Consider the following 25434-nt stretch of genomic DNA (forward strand, 5'->3'; position numbering starts at 1 on the left):
AAAGAACGGTTTTCCTGGGTCTTTAAGAAATTTCCCCATCTTCAAGCTGGCCCTTCTGGCCACCGATAGAAGATCCTAGAAATGCTGGTTAGAGCACCCTGTAGCCATGGTGATCTCATTTGCCTCCCCCTCCCCAGGTTGACTTACCCTTGCAAAGACCATGAGGTCTGCCTCTTACCCCCAGACCAGGCCCCTGTTGAATATTTTCCCCACAGGTGGCAGGAAAGGAAAGAAGATAGGACTTCTGCTCCAACAGTCCTCTCAGTGCAGGTCAGTCCCATGGGATCTCTCCTCCAGCAGGAGATGCACACATGTATATACACACATACACACACACACATACCCCACACCTATAGGGGCTCACCGTAGAGAGGGGAGATGGAGGCAGGGGGAAATCTGGTTTGTCTCAGGGCAGAGGGGAGTCTTGTATTCCTACCAGGCATTCAGAACCCTTGATGAGGCTGACACTGTGAGAATTCTCCCCACCCTACCCAATTCTCAAGTGCATTCAGGGCAAGCTTAGTAACTCCTCAGCAAGATTCTTGTTCCTAAGCCTGAGAGAGTGGCTCTGAGAAAGAAAGAGTCTTGCCTTAGCCCAAAAGCCCTGGTCTCTAGCCAAGGGCAACAGAGCCTCTTACCCCCCTCCCAGGCACTCCTGTCCTCAGGCCCACCTAGCCTTGCTGGAGGAAGGGTGGGGCCTGAATTGTTTCCACCTGGCTTCCCACCTCCCCACAGTCAGTGGTCCAGAGCTGGAGGAAGTGGCCCATGTCCACCCCATAGATAGGGGTCATTTGCTTCTGGAGAGCCTATCCTCTGGTGGAAGAAAGACTTGGCCCCGCTGAACCCAAATTTAGAACCAATAGAGGCTATGCCCAGAGAACAGTAGGCAGGGCTATGTGCAAGCTGGGATGGCTGGGGAAAATCATGAATGTAACCTACACACCTTGCTCCCTCCATCCCTGACCCTTTCCAGGTGATGCCAGCCTCGGATGGGACAGGTTTAGGCAGAAGAGGAGACTCTGTGAGCATTAGGTGCCACACCCCATCCTGTGACCTCATGAATCCTGCCAGTCCCAGTCACCTGCAGCTGATGGGTCACCAGGACGATTGTCTTCCCCCTGAGCATCTTCTTAATGCACTCTTCAAAAACATGCTTCCCCACGTGGGCATCCACGGCTGACAGGGGGTCGTCCAGCAGGTAGATTTCGTGGTTTGAGTAGACAGCACGGGCCAGACTGATCCTCTGCCTCTGCCCCCCAGAGAGGTTGAGGCCCCGCTCCCCAATCTGTAGACAGGAGCAATGTTACTGTCCATCTCTGGGCCCCATTCCCACCCTGCAGTCCTCAAGGGAACTAGAGCTTTTTGAAGCTTCTCAGACTCTTCTGCAGACTGATGATTACTATATTCCAGATCCTCCACCCTTTGCAGGGACCCCCTGACTGCACTAGATGCCCTGGGAAGTGGAAGACTCACTTCTGTAGGAAGCCTGGTGGGCAGTGGCAACTAGAGAAAAACTCCAATGTTGAGTGAGGGGGACCTGTCCTTCCAGTGCATAGCCCATAGAGACGGGCTGTGTCTTGACCACTAACACCAAAGGGAATTGTAGCAGAAAGCTCTGGGAGAGTGGATAAGTGAACAGGAGGGAGCAGAGCCTGGGAGCAAATGGGCAAGGAGGCTCTCAATTTGTTTTTGGACCAATTCCCCACCTCCCCTAGGAGCTCTAAGCTCTACAAAGACAGAAGGCATGTCTACCTTGTTTATCACTATATCCCTAAGGTCTGGCATCACACCTGACCCCAGAGCAGGTGCTCAGTAAGTATTTGTAGAAAGCATGAAAAGCTAGATAGCTAGATAGGTTATTCTGTCCAACTGACCCCAAAGTGAGCCCTTATTATGTTCAGCCAGGCATTGGGCTGGGCACAGGGGAAGGACACATGAAGCTGGACAACAACGTCCCCTATCTCCTGGGAGTTCACATATCAGCAGAAAGTGGAGGCATGATCAGTTATGCACATAATAATGGTACAAAGCAGAATTTAACAATTGCCAACTGAGAAGCATAAGATACGTATTCTGGGGCAAATACTGCAGACTGTGAGATTCAGAAAAGTCTCCTTCAAGGGGGTGGATTTGTGGTTGGAACTTGAAAGGTGATAACAATAGCAGGAACAGAGGTCTGGAGGCTGGAAGGCAAGTGCACACTTAGGCAGGTAGGCATGAGTAGAAGCAAACCCTGGGGAGGTGGGTCAGGGCTGCAGCAAGATGAATGCCAGGCCAGGATGGCTATGGTGTCCATTTCCTTGACATAGGCACATTGAGGGCCCTAGCAGAGAAAGGCAATGTATTCCGAGCTTGGGCAAAGTTGAAGACTAAGCAGAGGACACACTGGGATGGGGAAACAGGAAGATGGCATGGTGACCCCCTACCCTGGGTCACCTGAGTTGGCAGGCTCAACCCTGGGCCCAGGCAGCTTTTTGGACAAGCAGCTGGGAGCAATGTTTGGAAGGCAGAGTAAATGAGGCAAGTAGGGGCCCTTGAGACTCCAGCCACAATGCAGCAGCCCTGGACCTCTGTGTTTGGAGGACAGAGCCAGTCCATAAGATATGGAAGCAGCTTTCACCAGAAACCTTCTCTAAGTTAACAGGCAGATTGGGAATGGCTCCAGGAGTGACCACACTGAACCCAACACAGGTAGAGTTGGAACCACATCCATTATAATATTCCCCCAGAATAAACCCAGATGGAGAATTCAGGATGGTAGAACTTGGCTTTTCCCATACTTCCTAGGACTTTTCTGTCTTCCAGGGCATCCAAATGTGGATGGAACCAGGGCCTGCCAACCTCAGCCCTTTCAATCTGGACAGCCAGGCTGCCATGCTGCTGCAGTGCGGCTGAGCTCCTAGCTCTGCTCACCTCAGTCAGGTCTCCATAAGGAAGGCTGCTCAGGTCCTCCTGAAGGGCACAGACTCGAACCGTGTGCTGATACCTGTGGACACAAACAACAGAAGTCAGCATGATAACAAAAGACCCCATTGCTGGTATCACTGGGCTAAGGCAAGGAGTTGGCCAGTTGCTTCATCTTTGATGTCCAAAGGCAGCTTCCCCTTGACCCCTAGGCATTCCCCACACACCTGATGCAGAGTTGACTCAGGGATGACTCCTTCCCTCACAGGCTTCCTGCCCTGAGGGGAAGATGATTCAACGACATGAAACCTCAGAAGGCAAAACTGGGGGCACCAACTGCTAGCATGGCTCTTGGGAGTCAGAGAAGGGAATGACCAGTGTGAGCTGAGGTCAATGTGGGAGGCTTCGCAGAGGATGCAAGACCGTGAATGGAAGAAATGTGTGTGGATGGAGGGTAACAGCAAGGTGCTGGGATGATTACTAATGATGACCCTGACATCTGCTCCAGGATACTCCTCAATCCACCAGTCACTCCTACCAGGTTGGAAAGACCAGGGCTTTCTCCCCCTGAGACACCTGAGTACGCTGGGCACAGAGGATACTGCCTGAGGAACAGAGGCCAAGCAGGAATAGAATCTCAGTGCCTTGGACCTCCTAGCTTCTTTGTTTTGTCCCTCAGCATTGCCCACTGTCTAGCATTGGGCCAGTCTTTAGGGAGTCTAATGGGCAAGGCCCTAATCAACTCTCAGCAGCCATGTTGCTGGGATCAGCACCTCATCCCGCAAAGGACAGCAAAGCCTGGGGGCCCATGACCTACCGGGCATGACCCCAGTCTCACTCCCTGGGAACTTTGGACAGCAAGGGATCCAGGAAAGTCAATAAGCTAGTGGGTAGGAACTCAAAAATGCTCAGGCCTCAAGAAATGGGAGAGTTTCACACCTTCCTCCCTGGGTTTTCTCTGTGCCTCATTCCCGCTCAGATGGCCCGCACTGTAGATAAACTCTTTCCCAGGGCACCACAGTACACCACGTCACTGCTTCAGGGACTAGTTCCTGCTCTGAATTCCCTGATGTTCCTGGTGTCAGTTCAAGCTCATGGCCTATGCAAGAAGCAGCCAGTTCCCACCACTGGGCCCTAGGTTTTTGTCCCACTTGACAGGCAACCTGCCTCCACAAGGGTTAATTAGTTGACTAATTAATTGATTGATTGATTGATTAGCTGATTGATATCATCAGCATCATCAGCATCATTGGGGTCCTCTCTTCTCAATGCATGACAGTGGGCAAGCCTCACAACTCAGACTTTGCAGGACACAGTCTCCCAATAAAAGGCACCAACAAGAGAGTGAGCAGGCAGATCATGAGTAGCTGCCCTTCAGGTGGCATGCTGACCCCTGGCAGAACTTAATGTTCTGGAACAGAAGCCGGCAGAGCCCTGAGCATCACGCCCATACACTAACTTTAGGAGTGGTATATATATATGGTGGTTAAGACTGAGGGCTTTGGCAAGGTAGGAATATTTACATTAGACAAAATAGGCTTTAAAGCGAAAACTGTAACAAGAGACAAAGAAGGATATTACATAATGATAAAGGGATCAATCCGACTAGAGGATATAACAATTGTAAATATCTATGCATCCAACATTGGAGCACCTAAATACATAAAGCAAATATTAATGAATATAAAGAGAGAAGTTGATGGTATTACAATAATAGTAAAAGACTTTAACACCCCATGTACATCAATGGATAGATCATCTAGGCAGAAAATCAATAAGAAAAGTGTCTTTGAATGATGCATTTGACCAGATGGACGTAAGAGATATATAAAGAACATCCCATCCAAAAATAAGAAAATACATTCTTTTCAAGTGCACATGAAACATTCTCCAAAATACATCGCATATTAGGCCACAGAACAATCCTCAATAAATTTAAGAAGATTGAAATCATAGCACGAATCTTTTCTGATCATAACAGTAATAAAACTAGAAATCGGAGGCGGAGCAAGATGGCGGAGGAGTAGGAGACCTAGATTTCGTCTGGTCTCAGGAATTCAGCTGAATAGGGATCAAACCATTCTGAACACCTACGAACTCAACAGGAGATCAAACAGGAGAGTAGCAACAACTCTCTGAACAGAGAAGCGACCACTTACTGGAAGGTAGGGCGTGCGGAGAAGTGAATCCGAGGCGATATTCGGGAGGATAGACGGCGGGGGAGGGGCCTCCGCCAGCCGCTTCTGGCAAGTGATAGAGCCGTGGAGCACAAAATCGGACCTTTTAGAAGTTGGCTCGGCAGAGGGACGTCGCTGCAGTGGCTAAGCGGGGGGTGGAATCCTCCCGGGACAGTGTGGTCTCAGGACCCTTGGGGTCACAGAGAGACCGGGGGTGCCTGAGTGCGCCAGAGCTCCCAGGTATCAGAGCAGGGAAGCCGGCTGCAGATAGGGAGCAGAGTCGCGGGCTCTCAGCTCGGGGTTGCCATAAACTGTGATCTGCGGCCCAGTCAGGGCACGGCTCCCCCAGCAGGGACCCAACAAGCGGCAGATCCGGGGAGACTCCCCTTCCTTCCCGGGGAGGAGCGGTGCGGGAACGCACTGCAGGGATCTGCTGGGTTTGGAGACTCTGTGCGGGGTCGGGTGCCAGAGATAGCAACGCTCGATCACAGGCCGGGTGAGCACGGAGTGCAGCCGGAGACCGGGGACACGGAAGTGACTGCTTTTCTCTGGGGGCACACTGAGGAGCGGGGCCCCGAGTTCTCAGCTCCTCCGAGTGGAGATTGGGAGGCCACCATTTCTACCCTGGTCCTCCAAGGCTGTACTGAGAGCTTGCAGGGAACAAAAACTCCTGAGAGCAAACCGGAGCAGCTTCCTTAGCCCGGACCGACAAGGGCGGGGCAATTCCGCCTCCGGCAAAGACATTTGGAAACCACAGCAACAGGCCCCTCCCCCAGAAGATCAGCACAAACAGCCAGCAAGCCAAGACCAAGTTGATCGATCAAGGAGAATAGGAGAACTCCAGCGCTAGGGGAATACTGCACATAGATTCATGGCTTTTTTTTTTTTTTTTACCATGATTCATTATTTCATCAAAGTTAATTTTTGTTGACTGTTTTTTTTTATTTTTCTTTTCCCTTTTTCAACCAACATCTTATAAATCCCTTTTAAAAAAAAAAACATTTTTTATTTTTCATTTTTAGAGTCATATTTTATCCCTTCATAGTAGTTACCCTTATTTTTGGCATATATATATAAGTTGTTCTCTCTTTAAAATTTTGAGGTACAGTTTCTTCTAACAGATCAAAATATACCCTAAATCACTAGTGTATGGCTTTGTTCTAGTCTCCTGCCTGATCACATTCTCTCCCTTTTTCCTTTTTTTTTTTTCTTAAATCTTCTTTCTTTTTTCAAACAACTTATCTTACCAAGTCCTTTTATAAAATCTTTTATAATTTTCATCTTTACAGTCATCTTCCATCCCTTCATTGTATCAACCCTTATTTTGTACATATATGTCTTTCTTCCTTTAAAATTTTAGGAGGCACTTTTTTCTAACAGACCAAGATACGCCCAAAATCTAGTGTGTGGGACTGATCTATGCACTAGCCTAATCATATTTGATCATATTCTGCCTTTTTTGTATTGTTTTGTTCTTGTTTTTATCTTTTTTTTCTTTTTTTTTTTCTTTTTCTCTTTCTTTTTTCTTTCTTTCCCTTTCTTTTCCCCTGGTTTCAGGTCTTTTCTGATTTGTATACAGTATATTTGCTGGGGACGTTGTAAACCTGTTAGCATTTTGTTCTCTCCTTCATCTATTCTCCTCTGGACAAAATGACAAGACGAAAGAAATCACCTCAGCAAAAAGAACAAGAGGTAGTACCGTCAGCCAGGGACCTACTCAATACAGACATTAGTACGATGTCGGACCTAGAGTTCAGAATCATGACTTTAAAGATACTAGCTGGGCTTGAAAAAAGCGTGGAAGTTATTAGAGAAACCCTTTCTGGAGAAATAAAAGAACTAAAATCTAACCAAATCGAAATCAAAAAGGCTATTGATGAGGTGCAATCAAAAATGGGGGCACTAAATGCTAGGATAAATGAGGCAGAAGAGAGAATCAGCGATATAGAAGACCAAATGATGGAAAATAAAGAGGCTGAGAAAAAGAGAGAGAAACAACTACAGGATCACGAGGGCAGAATTCGAGAGATAAGTGATACGATAAGACGAAACAACATTAGAATAATTGGGATCCCAGAAGAAGAAGAGAGAGAGAGAGGGGCAGAAGGTATATTGGAGCAAATTATAGCAGAGAACTTCCCTAATGTGAGGAAGGAAAGAGGCATTAAAATCCAGGAGGCACAGAGAACCCCTCTCAAAATCAATAATAATAGGTCAACACCCCGACATCTAATAGTAAAACTTACGAGTTTCAGAGACAAAGAGAAAATCCTGAAAGCAGCTTGGGAGAAGAGATATGTAACCTACAATGGTAGAAACATTAGATTGGCAACAGACCTATCCACAGAGACCTGGCAGGCCAGAAAGGACTGGCAAGATATCTTCAGAGCACTAAACGAGAAAAATATGCAGCCAAGAATACTATATCCAGCTAGGCTGTCATTGAAAATAGAAGGAGAGATAAAAAGCTTCCAGAACAAACAAAAACTAAAGGAATTTGCAAACACGAAACCAGCCCTTCAAGAAATATTGAGAGGGGTCCTCTAAGCAAAGAGAGAACCTAAAAGCAGCAAAAAGCAGAAACGAACACAGACAACAGACAGTTAACAGTCACCTTTCAGGTAATACAATGGCACTAAATTCATACCTTTCAATAGTTACCCTGAATGTAAATGGGCTAAATGTCCCAATCAAAAGACACAGGCTATCAGATTGGATTAAAAAACAAGACCCATCCATATGCTGTCTGCAAGAGACTCATTTTAGACCCAAAGACACCCCCAGATTGAAAGTGAGGGGGTGGAAAACTATTTACCATGCTAATGGACACCAAAAGAAAGCTGGGGTGGCAATCCTTATATCAGACAAACTAGATTTTAAAACAAAGACTGTAATAAGAGATGAGGAAGGACACTATATCCTACTTAAAGGGTCTATCCAACAAGAAGATCTAACAATTGTAAATATCTATGCCCCGAACATGGGAGCAGCCAATTATATAAGGCAATTAATAACAAAAGCAAAGAAACACATTGACAACAATACAATAATAGTGGGGGACTTTAACACCCCCCTGACTGAAATGGACAGATCATCTAAGCAAAAGATCAACAAGGAAATAAAGACTTTAAATGACACACTGGAACAAATGGACTTCACAGACATATTCAGAACATTCCATCCCAAAGCAAAGGAATACACATTCTTCTCTAGTGCCCATGGAACATTCTCCAGAATTGATCACATCCTAGGTCACAAATCAGGTCTCAATTGGTACCAAAAGATTGGGATTATTCCCTGCATATTTTCAGACCACAATGCTTTGAAACTAGAACTCAACCACAAGAGGAAAGTCGGAAAGAACTCAAATACATGGAGGCTAAAGAGCATCCTACTAAAGAATGAATGGGTCAACCAAGAAATTAGAGAAGAATTAAAAAAATTCATGGAAACCAATGAAAATGAAAACACAACTGTTCAAAATCTTTGGGATACAGCAAAGGCAGTCTTGAGAGGAAAGTATATAGCAATACAAGCCTTTCTCAAGAAACAAGAAAGGTCTCAAATACACAACCTAACCCTACACCTAAAGGAGCTGGAGAAAGAACAGCAAATAAAGCCTAAACCCAGCAGGAGAAGAGAAATCATAAAGATCAGAGCAGAAATCAATGAACTAGAAACTGAAAGAACAGTAGAACAGATCAACGAAACTAGGAGCTGGTTCTTTGAAAGAATTAACAAGACTGATAAACCCCTGGCCAGACTGATCAAAAAGAAAAGAGAAATGACCCAAATCAACAAAATCATGAATGAAAGAGGAGAGATCACAACCAACACCAAAGAAATACAAACAATTATAAGAACATATTATGAGCAACTCTATGCCAGCAAATTAGATAACCTGGAAGAAATGGGTGCATTCCTAGAGATGTATCAACTACCAAAATTGAACCAGGAAGAAATAGAAAACCTGAACAGACCTATAACCACTAAGGAAATTGAAACAGTCATCAAAAATCTCCCAAGAAACAAAAGCCAGGGCCAGATGGCTTCCCAGGGGAATTCTATCAGACATTTCAAGAAGAATTAATACCTATTCTCCTGAAACTGTTCCAAAAAATAGAAATGGAAGGGAAACTTCCAAACTCATTTTATGAGGCCAGCATTACCTTGATCCCAAAACCAGACAAAGACCCCATCAAAAAAGAGAATTACAGACCAATATCCTTGATGAACATGGATGGAAAAATTCTCACCAAAATACTAGCCAATAGGATCCAACAGTACATTAAAAGGATTATTCACCAGGACCAAGTGGGATTTATTCCTGGGCTGCAAGGCTGGTTCAACATCCGCAAATCAATCAACGTGATACAATACATTAACAAAAGAAAGAACAAGAATCATATGATCCTCTCAATAGATGCAGAAAAAGCATTTGACAAAGTACAACATCCTTTCTTGATCAAAACTCTTCAGAGTATAGGGATAGAGGGTACATACCTCAATATCATAAAAGCCATCTATGAAAAACCTACAGCAAATATCATTCTCAATGGGGAAAGGCTGAGAGCTTTTCCCCTAAGGTCAGGAACGTGGCAGGGATGTCCACTCTCACCACTGCTATTCAACATAGTATTAGAAGTCCTAGCCACAGCAATCAGACAACAAAAAGAAATCAAAGGCATCCAAATCGGCAAAGAGGAAGTCAAACTCTCACTCTTTGCAGATGATATGATACTGTATGTGGTAAACCCAAAAGACTCCACCCCAAAACTGCTAGAACTCATACAGGAATTCAGTAAAGTAGCAGGATATAAAATCAATGCACAGAAATCAGTGGCATTCCTATACACCAACAACAAGACAGAAGAGAGACAAATCAAGGAGTCGATCCCATTTACAATTGCACCCAAAACCATTAGATACCTAGGAATAAATCTAACCAAAGAGGCAAAGGATCTGTACTCAGAAAACTATAAAATACTCATGAAAGAAATTGAAGAAGACACAAAGAAATGGAAAAACGTTCCATGCTCATGGATTGGGAGAATCAACATTGTGAAGATGTCAATGCTACCTAGAGCAATCTACACATTCAATGCAATCCCCATCAAAATACCATCCACTTTTTTCAAAGAAATGGAACAAATAATCCTAAAATTTGTATGGAACCAGAAGAGACCCCGAATAGCCAGAGGAATACTGAAAAAGAAAAGCAAAGCTGGCGGCATCACAATTCCGGACTTCCAGCTCTATTACAAAGCTGTCATCATCAAGACAGTATGGTACTGGCACAAAAACAGACACATAGATCAATGGAACAGAATCGAGAGCCCAGAAATGGACCCTCAACTCTATGGTCAACTTATCTTTGACAAAGCAGGAAAGAATGTCCAATGGAATAAAGACAGTCTCTTCAACAAATGGTGTTGGGAAAATTGGACAGCCACATGCAGAAGAATGAAACTGGACCATTTCCTTACACCACACACAAAAATAGACTCCAAATGGTTGAAAGACCTAAACGTGAGACAGGAGTCCATCAAAATCCTAAAGGAGAACACAGGTAGCAACCTTTTCGACCTTAGCCGCAGCAACTTCTTCCTAGAAACATTGCCAAAGGCACGGGAAGCCAGGGCAAAAATGAACTATTGGGATTTCATTAAGATAAAAAGCTTTTGCACAGCAAAAGAAACAGTCCACAAAACTAAAAGACAACCGACAGAATGGGAGAAAATAGTTGCCAATGACATATCAGATAAAGGGCTAGTATCCAAAATCTATAAAGAACTTATCAAACTCAACACCCAAAGAACAAATAATCCAATCAAGAAATGGGCAGAAGACATGAACAGACATTTCTCCAAAGAAGACATCCAAATGGCCAACAGGCACATGAAAAAGTGCTCAACATCGCTCGGCATCAGGGAAATCCAAATCAAAACCTCAATGAGATACCACCTCACACCCGTCAGAATGGCTAAAATTAACAAGTCAGGGAACGACAGATGTTGGCGGGGATGTGGAGAAAGGGGAACCCTCCTACACTGTTGGTGGGAATGCCAGCTGGTGCAACCCCTCTGGAAAACAGTATGGAGGTTCCTCAAACAGTTGAAATTAGAGCTACCGTTCGATCCAGCAATTGCACTACTGGGTATTTACCACAAAGATACAAATGTAGGGACCCGAAGGGGTACGTGTACCCCAATGTTTATAGCAGCAATGTCCACCATAGCCAAACTGTGGAAAGAGCCAAGATGCCCATCGACAGATGAATGGATAAAGAAGAGGTGGTATATATACACAATGGAATATTATGCAGCCATCAAAAGGAATGAGATCTTGCCATTTGCAACGACGTGGATGGAACTGGAGGGTGTTATGCTGAGTGAAATAAGTCAATCAGAGAAAGACATGTATCACATGACCTCACTGATATGAGGAATTTTTAATCTCAGGAAAGAAACTGAGTGTTACTGGAGTGGTTGGGGGTGGGAGGGATGGGGTGGCTGGGTGATAGACATTGGGGAGGGTATGTGGTATGGTGAGCTCTGTGAATTGTGCAAGACTGTTGAATCACAGTTCTGTACTTCTGAAACAAATAATGCAACATATTTTAAGAAAAAAGAAAAAGAAGAAGATAACAGGAGAGGAAGAAAAGGGGAGTATGTCAGAGGGGGAGACGAACCATGAGAGATGATGGAGTCTGAAAAACAAACTGAGGGTTCTAGAGGGGAGGGGGTAGGGGGATGGGTTAGCCTGGTGATGGGTATTGAGGAGGGCACGTTCTGCATGGAGCACTGGGTGTTATGAACAAACAATGAATCATGGGACACTGCACCAAAAACTAATGATGTAATATATGGTGATTAACATAACAATAAAAAAGAAAAAAAAAGAAATAAAACTAGAAATCAATCACAAGAAAAAAAAACTGGGAAAAACACAAACACATGGAGTCTAAACAACATGATATTTAACAACCAATGGGTCAATGAAGCAATCAAAGAATAAATAAAAAAACATATGGAGACAGACAAAAACACCATGGTTCAGCATCTTTGGGACACAACAAAAGTAGTTCTAACAGGGAAACATATAGTGATACAGGCCTACCTAAGAAACAAGAAAAAGCTGAAATAAACAATCTAACCTTACAGTTAAAATAACTAGAAAAAGAAAAACAAAGCCCAAGAAGAGTAGAAGGAAAGATAATAAAAATCAAAGAAGAAATAAATGACATAGAGATGAAAACTAATCAGAAAAAAATCAATGAAACCAAGAGTTGGTTCTTTGAAAAGATAAATAAAATTGATAAACACTTAGCCAGATTTGCCAAGTAAAAGAAAGGACCCCCCAAAAAATAAAATCAGAAATGAAAGAGAAGTAACAACTTACATCACAGAAATACAAAAGATTTTAAGAGAATACTATAAAAATTATATGACAACAAACTGGATAACCTAGAAGAAATGGATACTTTTCTAGAAACATACAATCTTCTAAAACTAAATCGGGGAGAAAAAGAAAATTTTGACAGACCAATTACTAGTAACAAAATTAAATCAGTAATAATGATAATAATAATAATAATGACCTACTGAAAAATAAAAGTCCAGGACCGGATAGATTCACAGGTGAATTCTACCAAACATTTAAGAAGAGTTAATACCTATTCTCCTCAAACTATTCTAAAAATAGAAGAGGAGGGAAAGCTTCCAAATACATTCTATGAAGCCAGCAGTACCCTAATATCAAAACTAGACAAAGACACTATAAAAGAAAATAAAACTACAGGCCAATATCCGTGATGAACATAGATGCCCAAATCCTCAGAATATTAGCAAACCCCATTTAACAATACATTAAAAGGATCATTCACCATGATCAAGTGGGATTTATTCTGGGGATGCAAGGATGTTTCAATATTTGCAAATCAATCAACATGGTACATCACATCAACAAAATGAAGTCTAAAAATCATATGATCATTTCATTAGATGCAGAAAAAGCATCTGACAAAATTCAACACTCATTCAAATAAAAAAAAAGTCCCAACAAACTAGGTTTAGACGGAATATACCTCAACATAATAAAGGCCATATGAAAAACCCATACTTAGGTATGAGAGGTTTTCCTCTAAGATCAGGAATGAGACAAGGATATCCACTTTGCCACTTTTATTTGACATAATACTGGAAGTTCTAGACACAGCAATCAGACAAGAAAATAAATGAGGTATTATTCATATTGGCAGAGAAGAAGTTAAAGTGTCACTATTTGTAGATGACATGATACTACACATTAGAAAACCCTAAAAACCCCGCCAAAAAACTACTAGAAGTAACAAATGAGTTCTGTGAAGTTGCAGGATACAAAATTAATACCCAGAAATTGGTAGCATTTCTATACACTCATAATGAAGTAGCAGAAAGAGAAATTAAGAAAACAGTTCTATTTACAATGGCACCAAAGAAAATAATAAAATACCTAAGAATAAACTTAACCAAGGAGATGAAAGTTCTGTACTCTGAAAACTGTAAAACACTGATGAAAGAAACTGAAGATGACACAAATAAATGGAAAGATATACAGTGCTCATGAACTGGAAGAATTAAAAATGTCCACACTATCCAAAGCAATCTATAGATTCGATGCAATCCCTATCAAAATACCAATAGCATTTTTCACAGAACTAGAACAAATGATACTAAAATTTGTATCTTTGTATACAAAAGACACCAAGTAGCCAAAGCAACCTTGAGAAAGAAAAAAAAAGCTGGAGGTATCACAAGTCCAGATTTTAAGATATACTACAAAGATATAGTAATCAAAACAGTATGGTATTGGCACAAAAATAGACACATAGATCAAAGGAACAAAATAGAGAGCTCAGAAATAAACCTATACTTAAATGGTCACTTAATCTATGACAAAGGAAGCAAAAATATACAATGGGAAAAGACAATCTCTTCAATAAACAGTGCTGAGGGGCGCCTGGGTGGCTGTTGGTTAAGCATCTGCTTTCGGCTCAGGTCATGATTCCGGGGTCCTGGGATTGAGCCCTGCATCGGGCTCCCTGCCAGCTGGGAGTCTGATTCTCCCTCTGCTTCTCAGCCCACTCATGCTCTCTCTCTCTCTCACTCACTCTCTCAAATAAATAAATAAAATCTTTTTTAAAAAAATGGTACTGAGAAAACTGGACAGCTATGTGCAAAAGAATGAAACTGGGCCAATTTATAATAACATACACAAAAATAAACTCCAAATGGATTAGACCTAAATGTGAGAACTAAGGCCATAAAAATCCTAGAAGACAACATAGGCAGTAATTTCTCTGATAAGGCAAGAGAAACAAAAGCAAAAATAAATTATTGGGACTACATCAAAATAAAAAACTTTAGGGGCCACCTAGATGGCTCAGTCAGTCAAGCGTCCAACCCTTGATCTCAGCTCAGGTCTTGATCTCAGGGCCATGAATTCGGACCCACCAATAAACAAACAAACAAACAAACAAGTAACTTTTGCACAGCAAAGGAAACCATCAACAAAACAAAAGGCAACCTACTAAATGGGAGAAGATATCTGCAAATGACACGTCCAATAAAGGGCTAATATCCAAAATATATAAAGAATTTACACAGCTCAATACCAAAAAAAAAAAAAAAAATCTGATTAAAAAATAGGCAGAGGGGCGCCTGGGTGGCTCAGTTGGTTAAGCAACTGCCTTCGGCTCAGGTCATGATGCTGGAGTCCCGGGATCGAGTCCCACATCGGGCTCCCTGCTCAGCGAGGAACCTGCTTCTCCCTCTGGCCCTCACCCCTATTGTATACTCTCTCTCTCATTCTCGCTCTCTCAATAAATCTTTAAAAAAAAAATAAATAAATAAAAATAAAAAATAGGCAGAGGACCTGAATAGATATTTTTCTAAAAAAGACATACAGATGGCCAAGAGACATATAAAAAGATGCTCAATATCATTAATCATCAGGAAAATCAAAACCATAATGAGATATCACCTTACACCCATCAGAATGGCTAAAATCAGAAAGGCAAGAAATAACAAGTGCTGGAGAGGATATGAATAAAAAGGGACTCTCATACACTGTTGGTGGGAATGTAAATTGGTGCAGCCACTCAGAAAATAGTATAAATTTCCTCAAAAATTAAAAAATAGAAATACCATAGGATCTAGTGATTCCACTATGGGGTATTTACCCATAGAAAACAAAGACACTAATTGGAAAAGATATATGCACACCTATGTTTAATGCAGCATTATTTACAATAGCCAAGATATGGAAGCAACCTAAGTGTCCATTGATGGATGAATGGATAAGGAAAATGTGATGAGTGTGTGCACGTGTGTGTGCACGTGCACACACAGTGTGTAATAGAACATTACATGACCTTAAAAAAGGATGAGATCATGCCATTTGCAACATGGATGGGCCTAGAGGATATTATACTAAATGAAATAAGTCAGACTAAGAAAGACAAACACCATATGGTTTTACTTATATATGCAATTTTAAAAAACAAATGAATAAACAAACAAAAAGCAGAGTCAGACCCATAAATACAGGGAACAAATTGATGGTTGCAGGTGGGGGAAGGGAGTGGGCAAAATGAGTGAAGGGGGGGTGGTGGGAGGTACAGGCTTCCAGTTATAGAATGAATAAGTCATGGGGATGAAAGGTACAACACAGGGTATCTAGTCAATGATATTGTAGTAGAGTTGTATGGTAACTGATGGTAGCTACACTTGGGGTGAGCATGCCATAACATATAGAGAAATTGAATCACTATGTTGTACACCTGAAACTAATGTAACATTGTGTGTCAAATATACTCAAATAAAAAAAACTTTTTTAAAAGACCAGGGGCTTTGGAATCAGAACAATCTGTGTTTGAATCCAGCTGGGTAACCTTGGACAAGTGAATGTACCTCCCTGATCCTCACCCTCCAATCTATAAATTGGGCTAATAACTCTCATTTGAGAAGGGAACAAGAACTCGTATGTAGAGCCATTAGCACAATTCCTGGCACACTGCAAATTCTCCATCAGTGGTGGTTATTATTAATATTATTATCTTTGTCAATCTTTATGAGATGCAGATTGCTCAGCACATCTTCATTCTTTTGCCACCTCTACCCCTCTTCTTAACTTTCCTCCTACACTCCTGCTTCCTGTGGCCTGAGAGCCACCATGGTCACCCTAGAGATGCCACACACAAAGAGTGCCTTGATCTACTCTACCAGACCCAATTCAAGCACCACCTTCTGTTCCTTCTCATGATCTCTGCTGCCTCTGAATAATCCAACAGGACCTCCTGACACTTGGCACATTCCTTCTTGGTGCATAGTTATTTCTGTACATCTCTTACTGCCCTTCCAGATTTGTAACACCTCAGGGGCAAAGATACATCTGAGCTACCCTTCTTTCCCCCATCATTCTGCATGATCCTGCAAATTGCATGTATTTGGTAATATGTGCCCTGACATTCTGCCTGATAAAGATAGGAATCCTTCCTCCTAGCTGGCTACTACAGAAAGAAAAACCATTCCAGGTGGGGTGAGGAGGAGGCCAGGAAACGCTGAGCAGAGCAGTTCAGCTGGTGCCAAGGAGTCCTGCACTGATCAGACCTTCCTGCCACTCTTGAGCCTCCTGGCAATAGGGTGTCATGGCCAGGGAAGAGGAAGGGAAGTAATAGACCTCTTGCTGGGAACCCACATGCTGGCCAATGTCAGCCAGCAAGGACAGTTTGTGGGTTCAGACAATAAAATATGAAAGTCCAGACTATCACTGGAGAGCTGACAGCCAAATTAAAAAAAAAAAACAACTCCATTGGTCTTTACTTCAGCATCATGGAGCTTGGGGAGGCTTCAGGAGGAGCCAGATGTCAGGAAGCTCCAGTGAGAACAAATGATGTTCTGGCATTCAAGACTCAACCCCTGACATTTAATAGCCTTGACCTTGAGCAGGTCCACTCCCCTTCTGAGCTTCAGCCTCTTCATCTGTAAAATGGGGATATGATGCCAGGATCTCCCTTAATAGGTGTTTATAGAACTCTAATGAGAGAATGTACATGGCAGCATACTAAATCCAGGAAGGAATCACAGAAAGCTATTATTTTCCAGTGCTTAAAATAATGGTCCAAAGTGTATCCAAAAATTATGACTTGAACTTTGTTTTTCTTCCATTAGATCATTTTCAGTATATTAATGGCAATATATCCTTATAGATCTGATGTCAATTAATAATTTCAGGGGTGATTAATTTGCATACCTGCTGCTCATGATTTCAAGCAGTTTTGGTTACTTGGCCTAAAGCAAAATTCCCAGATATATCTTTCTCCAATCAGACAACATATGCACTGTTAAAGAAAACCTCAGAACATATGCTACTCTGCACTGGGAATGAAGTGCCAATTTCATCCATTTCTCAGAGTGTGATCACAGGTCTGCAGAAAGCGCCTCTCCTGAACTCTTGGGTCAGGAAGAGAAAAACCAACACCCATTTGGATCTGATGAATGTTTAATCAGAATTCATTAAAGAAACCCACTTAGCAAGCATTACAAATGGCATCAGCATCTATAGCAGAAGGTATCAAATACCAAAGTGCCTCATTGTTTCAAAGTTAATATTACCTTTGGTGATCATACTTTTCTCCAAATAGTATGTTTTCTCTCACATTTCCATGAAAGATCCATGCTTGCTGGGAAACATAGGCCACAGTCCCATTGACTGCCACGATCCCTTGCTGTAACTGCATCTGGAGCAAAATACCGGAATACCTTCAGAAGCTAAACCTTACAAACTTCTCTTCAGGGGCCCACTAAACCCTTGCCACCCACTTATTCCATGAACATTAATTACGATGGTGCAAGAGGGTCAACAAGATGTCTCAACCCACACTGCAAAGCACAACTGTATAGTCTAATGGTCGCAAAGTCAAAAATCTATAAGCGGCCAGGCAGGAATGTCACAAAAGAGGCAGTGGTGAGTTCTACTATAGGCTGCAGAGGCTGCATGATACCTCCGTACAACCAGAACAGATACCCTTTGAAAGAATCCATCACAAAGTTTCCCTTTTCCTCCAAGTGCACCAGCTGGATCCCACCCTCCTCAGCCAGGCCCCAGGGGCAAGGTATAGCCTGCATGGCTGTGAAGGGTGGTCCTGGTATGCCCTGTCTCAAGGAAGCAGACTGTACATTTGGTGCAGGACCTGGTACAAGGACTTGGGCTTGGTGCAGCCAGAATTTCTCATTCTTCAAGAGGAGTGGAAAATCCAGTTTCATGTGGCACATCAAGCAATCCAATTAAAAACTTGCATGGGCTCTAGTGTGTGACCCTGAGTTTATAAGTTCACTTAAGATGATCCCACATGGTGGGCATCTAACAGGTAACAGTGGACACTAGTGATAATACCCTGTTCAAAGCTGTCAGGAGGCAGGATTTGTGAGAGATGGCATGGTGCTCAGGGCTGATGCAGCAGCAGCAGTATGTCATGGACAGGGAAGGAAGATAGCCAAGGTCAAAGGATGTGATGCCATTTCACTTCAGGAATGGTCCAAAGGACAGAGAACATTAGACTTGGAGAAGAGAAAATGATAATGACAATAATGGTAATAAATATAGCTAAATGAATAGAGTATATGCCAGGCACAGGGTTAAGTACATACAATATGCTGATCACCACGAATGTCCCTGGGAATTACCTTATAACTACTATATACATTATCTTGTGTAATCCTCACCATGATCCTCCCAACCCCCATTTTACAGATGAAGACACCAAGGTTCAGAGAGGCTCAGTTACTTATCCAAGGTTAAACAGTGAGCATGAGGCTGAGACAGGTGGTAAACATAAGCAGTCTGGAGCCCACTCATCGGTCACCCTGCTGCCTCTATCCAAGTGACTACGGTAAGGCATCTAATCTCACCACTGTCACATGGGAGATAGATTCTATTTTCTCTGAGAGATTCCAAAGGAGCAGACCAAAGGGCAGAAGTTAAAAAGAGGTAAACTTTACTTCCATATACATCAAAACTCTCCAAAGAGGGTTGCTGGAGATATCTGAGCAGAGGTTGGCTCAGCTCTTAGGGGATGCTGTGGAGAGACTCCTGTTATTAAGTAAAGAATTGGGATGGGTCACCTGTAACACACCTGCTGACTCTAGGGTTATGACAGAGATACACACACAGAATCCTAGAGAATAAGGGACCTCAGGAGCTCACCTAATTCTGCCCCCACCTCCTTCAGACAGGGAAGGAGTTATCACTCTTTCTAGAAATAAGTTAACTGAGGCCAAAAGAAGTCACCCTAGTCTAGCGGGCTCTTCTGAGCCAGTGTCCTCATTTTTTCAGAGGTGCCTCCTCTCCCTACTACAGGCATCCAAACTTCTCTTTAGGAACAGCAGGGTGGGAAGAAAGAGGACTTAATATTCATTCATTTGGGATGAGAAACCGTATCAATTTAGAGCCCTGTGAATACAGTAAATGGCTTGGCTATTTTGCTGGGGTCACAGAGCTAGAAGTAGCAAAGGACAAAAAAAACCTGGGCTCTTCCCTCTTTCTACCACAAGGTCTGCAGAGAAGTTGAGGGCACATTGCTGTTTTAGTTGATGCATGCATTCAACCACTCCATCAAAGAAGCTATGACTGAGCCAGTTGGTCTGGGAAGACACTGGAGATATGGAGATGGACATGGGGAAAAACACATCTAGGGACATGGTGAGTCATAGGTTCCTTGGTCCTTCCCTGCCAAGCCACCTTGCTGGCCTTTCTAATCAGGAGGGCCCAAGTCATGGGAAACACCATGTACTTAATGACTTGTCTCAAGGAAACAGTCATTATTTAACACATGTCCTTAGGAGGTAAACCCAAGGGTATATGAAAAGCTCAGCACCACCTGGAAAAGGGGCATGGAGCTACTGAGCACATTAACCTCCTATAAATCACTATTAACTGTGTGCACAGTGTCCAATGCCATCGAGCCCAGCTGCTGGGTCCCCTGTTCTCAAAGGGCCCCAGACATGGCAGGTGGGGACCATTTGACTGTCATGTCAGTGCTCCATCTTCGCAGCTTACCTGTCCTAGGAGAGCCGCAATGAGGGAACTCTTTCCACTTCCAACATTGCCACATATTCCCAAGACCTTCCCCTACCAGAGAAACAGAAAAAAAGACACAGTCATTCCACCAGTTCTTAGAGGGTCTTGGGCCAAAGGTGTTGCCCACAAACTGTGCTGGCCAGGCCAGGTGGTGACCAAGGGGTCACTGCTGGTTCTAAGAGGTGGCAGCTACAGTCTCACACCCCAGACCTGAAACACAGCTTGGGAGGAGGCAGGAACCTAAGTCTTAATTAAGTGCTTTCCTTGGCACAGCACAGCAGAGTGCCCGGAGGACTTCCAGAAATCATGTACATGCACTGAGGTGAAACAACCTTGTGCTGGTCTGGGACACACAGGCCCTGGACATGAAGATTGTCCCATGCCCACACTCCAGTCTAATAGAAGTTAAAAGCTGTACAACCCAGGGGGACAAGGGTAGCCTTTCGAAATACAGAAAGCCTAGTGTTTTCCAAAAGTCATTTTCAAAGTATCCTTCCACCATACCAAAGCGTAATCTGAAATTACTGAGCAATTATGCTATTCCCACACATGGGATTCATGGATTATTCTACAGCTACAGATCTATTAATTCAACCACAAATCATTGTAAGAGACTGCTATGTGCCAGATGCTCTTCTGGACACCAGCAATAGCACAATACAGTAATGTACATGACAGACAACAGTTTGGCTCTGCCCACAAGGAGCTTATGTTTTAGTTGGGGGCCACCGACAGTCAAAAAGATAAGTAAGTAAAATATGGGGAATGTCAAGTACATGCCACAGAAACACATAAAGCAGAGAGGAGAGAGGGAGATGAGAGTGGAGGGAAACTTACCGGAAAAGTAAACGTCTTAGCTTGAGTTCTCCCAGAAACAGGCCCTGAATCAAAGCTTTGAGTGAAGGTAGTTTGTTTGGGAGGTACCGTAGGAAGGGGAATGTGGCCCATCAAGGGTGTACTATTATATCAGCTCCCATGGGAGGCAAGTGAAGTTCAATCCTGCTGGGAAATTCTGGGAAACTGAGGATTGTTCTATGTCCCCAATGGCTGAGGGAGTTGGGGATAAATAGCCAATAGTCAGTGCTTGAGAGTGGCTCCCTTGGCTGTGGATGTCCTGCTGTTTTGTGGGAGGTGGGGAGGGCCCTCAGGCATAGACATAGATCCAGCAGTTGGAAGATGGCCAGGGCACATGGATGGCTCACTGACGGTATCTGCTACAGGCACCATTTGAGTAAGACCTGAAGGAGGTAAAGGAGTGAGCCATATAGATATCTGGGGGGAAACAACTGCAGGCAGAGCAAGAGTCCATTATGGAAACTTTTGGGCAAACATGTGCCCACTCTTGTGTTCAAGCGAATACTGTAATGCTGCAATTGGAACATCTTAAGAGCATTCTCATTAAGACTTGCTCTCTGTGATCCCTTAGAGAAAAGATGTCCATCATAGAGCTAAATATGTCTCCCTTCCCACCTGAGATAGACCAGAAGGGTCCTGTCTGCCACCCTCAGCATGTAAAGATTGCTTCTTGTCATCATGAATTTCATTGACAAGTCTTTATGGAACACCAGGCATCATGGTAGGCACTGGGGATAAAGTAGTAATCAAGACAGATGTGATCGCTGCCTTATGCAGCTCACATTGTCATTGAAGCTGAAAGTAAGTGAAGCTGATCCATTTTAATTCCACTAAAAGGACTTCAAAGAACTGGGACATTACAAAGAGTTTGGGACAAAGAGACCATAAGGATGTATCCAGCTTCTAGGCATTTGGCTCTCTTTTGAGTTCTACCCACCATCTGGGGCCAAGTCTGAGCCTTCTAGATTCATCCTTGTCTTCAGGAGAAAATTCATGAGGCTTGCACCCTTGGTGTTTCCAATTATTCATTTGTTCATTCAGAAAAGTGTTGGGAGCCTACTCTGTGCCAGGCACTTGTTTTGGTGCAAGGTCATAACTGTACAAGACAGACACATGCCCTAACCTCAAGGAGGCTATGCTCCAGTGGAATCCTGTAACTAAATTTGGGAAAATATGGGACAGGGGCAAGATGACGGAGGTGTAGGAGACCTGGATTTCTTCTGGTCCCAGGAATTCAGCTCGATAGGGATCAAACCATTCTGAACACCTAAGAACTCAACAGGAGATCAAAGAAAAGAACAGCAACAACTCTCTGAACAGAAAGGCGACCACTTTCTGGAAGGTAGGACACGTGAAGATGTGAATGCGAGGCGATTTTTGGAAAGATAGATGGCGGGGGAGGGGGCCTCTGTAGGCCACTTCTGGCAAGTGATAGAGCAGCAGGGCACAAAATCGGAACTTTTAGAAGTTGGCTCCGCTGAGGGACGTCGCAACAGTGGCTAAGCAGGGGGTGGAACCCTCGTTGGGACAGTGTGGTCTCAGGACCCTCAGGGTCACAGAAAGACCAGGGGTGCCTGAGTGCGACAGAGCTCCCACGTATCAGAGTGGGGAAGCTGGCTGCAGAGACAGAGCCAAGGCATGGGCTGTCAGTACAGGATTGCCATAAACCGTGATCCATGGCACAGTTGGGACACTGCTCTTCAGCAGGGACCCAACAAGTGGCAGATCTGGGGAGACTTCCCTTCCTCCCCTGGGAGGAGTGGCATGGGAGTGCACCACAGGGATCTGCTGGGTTTGGAGACTCCACATGGGGTCATGTGCCAGAGACAGAAATGCTCAGTCACAGGCCAGGTGAGCATGGAGTCCTGCCGGAGACTGGGGAGACAGGAGTGATTGACTGCTTTGCTCTGGGGGCTCGCTGAGGAGTGGGACCCCAAGCTCTAAGCTCCTCTGGGGCAGAGACTGGAAGGCCGCCATTTTCACTCTTGTCCTCCAAAGCTGTACAGAAAGCTTGCAGGGAACAAAAACTCCCGAGGCGAAACACTAGCAGATTACTTAACACGAACCCGGCAAAGACATTTTGGAACCACGGCAACAGTCCCCTCCCCCAAAAGATCAGCAAGAACAGCCAGCCAAGACCAAGTTTACCGATCAATGAGAACAGCACAACTCCAGTGCTAGGGGGATACTGCACATAGAATTCATGGCTTTTTTCCCAGAATTCTTTAGTCTTTCAAATTTAATTTTTGTTTAACTGGTTTTTTTTGAATTTTTCTTTTTCCCTTTTTCAACCAACATCTTATCAATCCCTTTTTAAAAAAAATCTTTTTTATTTTTCATTTTTAGAGTCATAGTCTATCCTTTCATAGTAGTTACCCTTATTTTTGGTATATATATGTAAGTTGTTCTCTCTTTAAAATTTTGAAATACAGTTTCTTCTAACAGATCAAAATATACCCTAAATCTCTAGTGTATGCCTTTGTTCTAGTTGCCTGCCTGATTACATTCCCTCCCTTTTTTTTTAAATCCTCTTCTTTCTTTTCTCAACCAACTTCTTATCAATTCCTTTTATAAAATCTTTTATAATTTTCATCTTTACAGTCATATTCCATTCCTTCCTCATATTAACCCTTATTTTTGTACATATATAAGTTTTTATTCTTTAAAATTTTGAGAGGCACTTTAATCTAACAGACCAAATACACCCAAAATCTAGTGTGTGGCACTGATCTATGCACCAGTTTGATCATATTTGATCATATTCTGTTTTCTTTTGTTTTGTTTTTGTTTTCAACTTTATCTTTTTCTTTTTTTCTTTCTTTTTTCATTCTTTCCCTTTCTTTTCCTCTGGTTTCAGGTCTTTTCTGTTTGTTTAGTGTATATTTTCTGGGGATGTTGTTACCCTGTTGACATTTTGTTCTCTCATTCATCTATTCTCCTCTGGACAAAATGACAAGATGGAAAAAAATCACTGCAACAAAAGAACAAGAGGCAATATCGACTGCCAGGGACCTAATCAATACGGACATGAGTAAGATGTCAGAACTAGAGTTCAGGATGATGACTTTAAAGATACTAGCTGGGATTGAAAAAAGCATGTAAGTTATTAGAGAAACCCTTTGTGGAGAAATAAAAGAACTAAAATCTAACCAAGTCGAAATCAAAAAGGCTCTTAATGAGGTGTAATCAAAAATGGGGGCTCTAACTGCTAGGATAAATGAGGCAGAAGAGAGAATCAGTGATATAGAAGACCAAATGATGGAAAATAAAGAAGCTGAGAAAAAGAGAGAGAAACAACTACTGGGGAATGAGGGCAGAATTCGAGAGATAAGTGATACCATAAGACAAAACTACATTAGAATAATTGGGATCCCAGAAGAAGAAGAAAGAGAGAGAGGGGCAGAAAGTATATTGGAACAAATTATAGCAGAGAACTTACCTAATGTGGGGAAGGAAACAGGCATCAAAATCCAGAAGGCACAGAGAACCCCTCTCAAAATCAATAAAAATAGGTCAACACCCCGACATCTAAGAGTAAAACTTACAAGTCTCAGAGACAAAGAGAAAATCTTGAAAGCAGCCCGGGAGAAGAGATATGTAAACTACAATGGTAGAAACATTAGATTGGCAACAGACTTATCCACAGAGACCTAGAAGGTCAGAAAGGACTGGCATAATATATTCAGAGCACTAAATGAGAAAAGTATGCAGCCAAGAATACGATATCCAGCTAGGCTGTCATTGAAAACAGAAGGAGAGATAAAAACTTTCCAGGACAAACAAAAACTAAAGGAATTTGCAAACACAAAACCAGCCCTACAAGAAATATTGAAAGGGGTCCTCTAAGCAAAGAGAGAGCCTAAAAGCAACATAGACCAGAAAGGAACACAGACAATATACAGTAAGTGTCACCTTACAGACAATACAATGGCACTAAATTCATATCTTTCAATAGTTACCCTGAATGTAAATGGGCTAAAGGCCCCAATCAAAAGACACAGGCTATCAGACTGGATAAAAAAACAAGACCCATCAATACGCTGTCTGCAAGAGATTCATTGTAGACCCAAAGGCACCCTCAGATTGAAAGTGAAGGGGTGGGAAACGATTTACCATGCTAATGGACACCAAAAGAGAGCTGGGGTGGCAATTCTTCTATCAGACAAATTAGATTTTAAACCAAAGACTGTAATAGAGGTGAGGAAGGACACTATATCCTACTTAAAGGGTCTATCCAACAAGAAGATCTAACAATTGTAAGTATCTATGCCCCTAACATGGGAGCAGCCAATTATATAAGGAAATTAATAACAAAAGCAAAGAAACGCATCGACAACAATACAATAATAGTGGGGGACTTTAACACCCCCCTCACTGA

At 42.9% G+C, this 25434-nt stretch overlaps 1 protein-coding gene across 2 annotated transcripts in view; it reads right to left on the reverse strand.

Annotated features, from left to right (window-relative positions):
* Window positions 1-25434, reverse strand: part of ABCC12 (ATP binding cassette subfamily C member 12) — a 77735-nt gene that overhangs the window by 29009 nt on the left and 23292 nt on the right. For both annotated transcript variants that reach the window (XM_088027109.1, XM_088027110.1), the window contains exons 10-13: window positions 20181-20252; window positions 17738-17862; window positions 2914-2986; window positions 1082-1285 (exon numbers count right to left, since the gene is read on the reverse strand). In XM_088027109.1, the coding sequence (XP_087883235.1) occupies window positions 1082-1285; window positions 2914-2986; window positions 17738-17862; window positions 20181-20252 (474 nt within the window). The remainder of the gene's footprint in view (window positions 1-1081; window positions 1286-2913; window positions 2987-17737; window positions 17863-20180; window positions 20253-25434) is intronic.

Source organism: Eumetopias jubatus, unplaced genomic scaffold (assembly GCF_037043125.1).
Source record: "Eumetopias jubatus isolate StellerSeaLion01/CBP00866 unplaced genomic scaffold, mEumJub1_p1.0 scaffold_10, whole genome shotgun sequence".
Taxonomy (NCBI): Eukaryota; Metazoa; Chordata; class Mammalia; order Carnivora; family Otariidae; genus Eumetopias; species Eumetopias jubatus.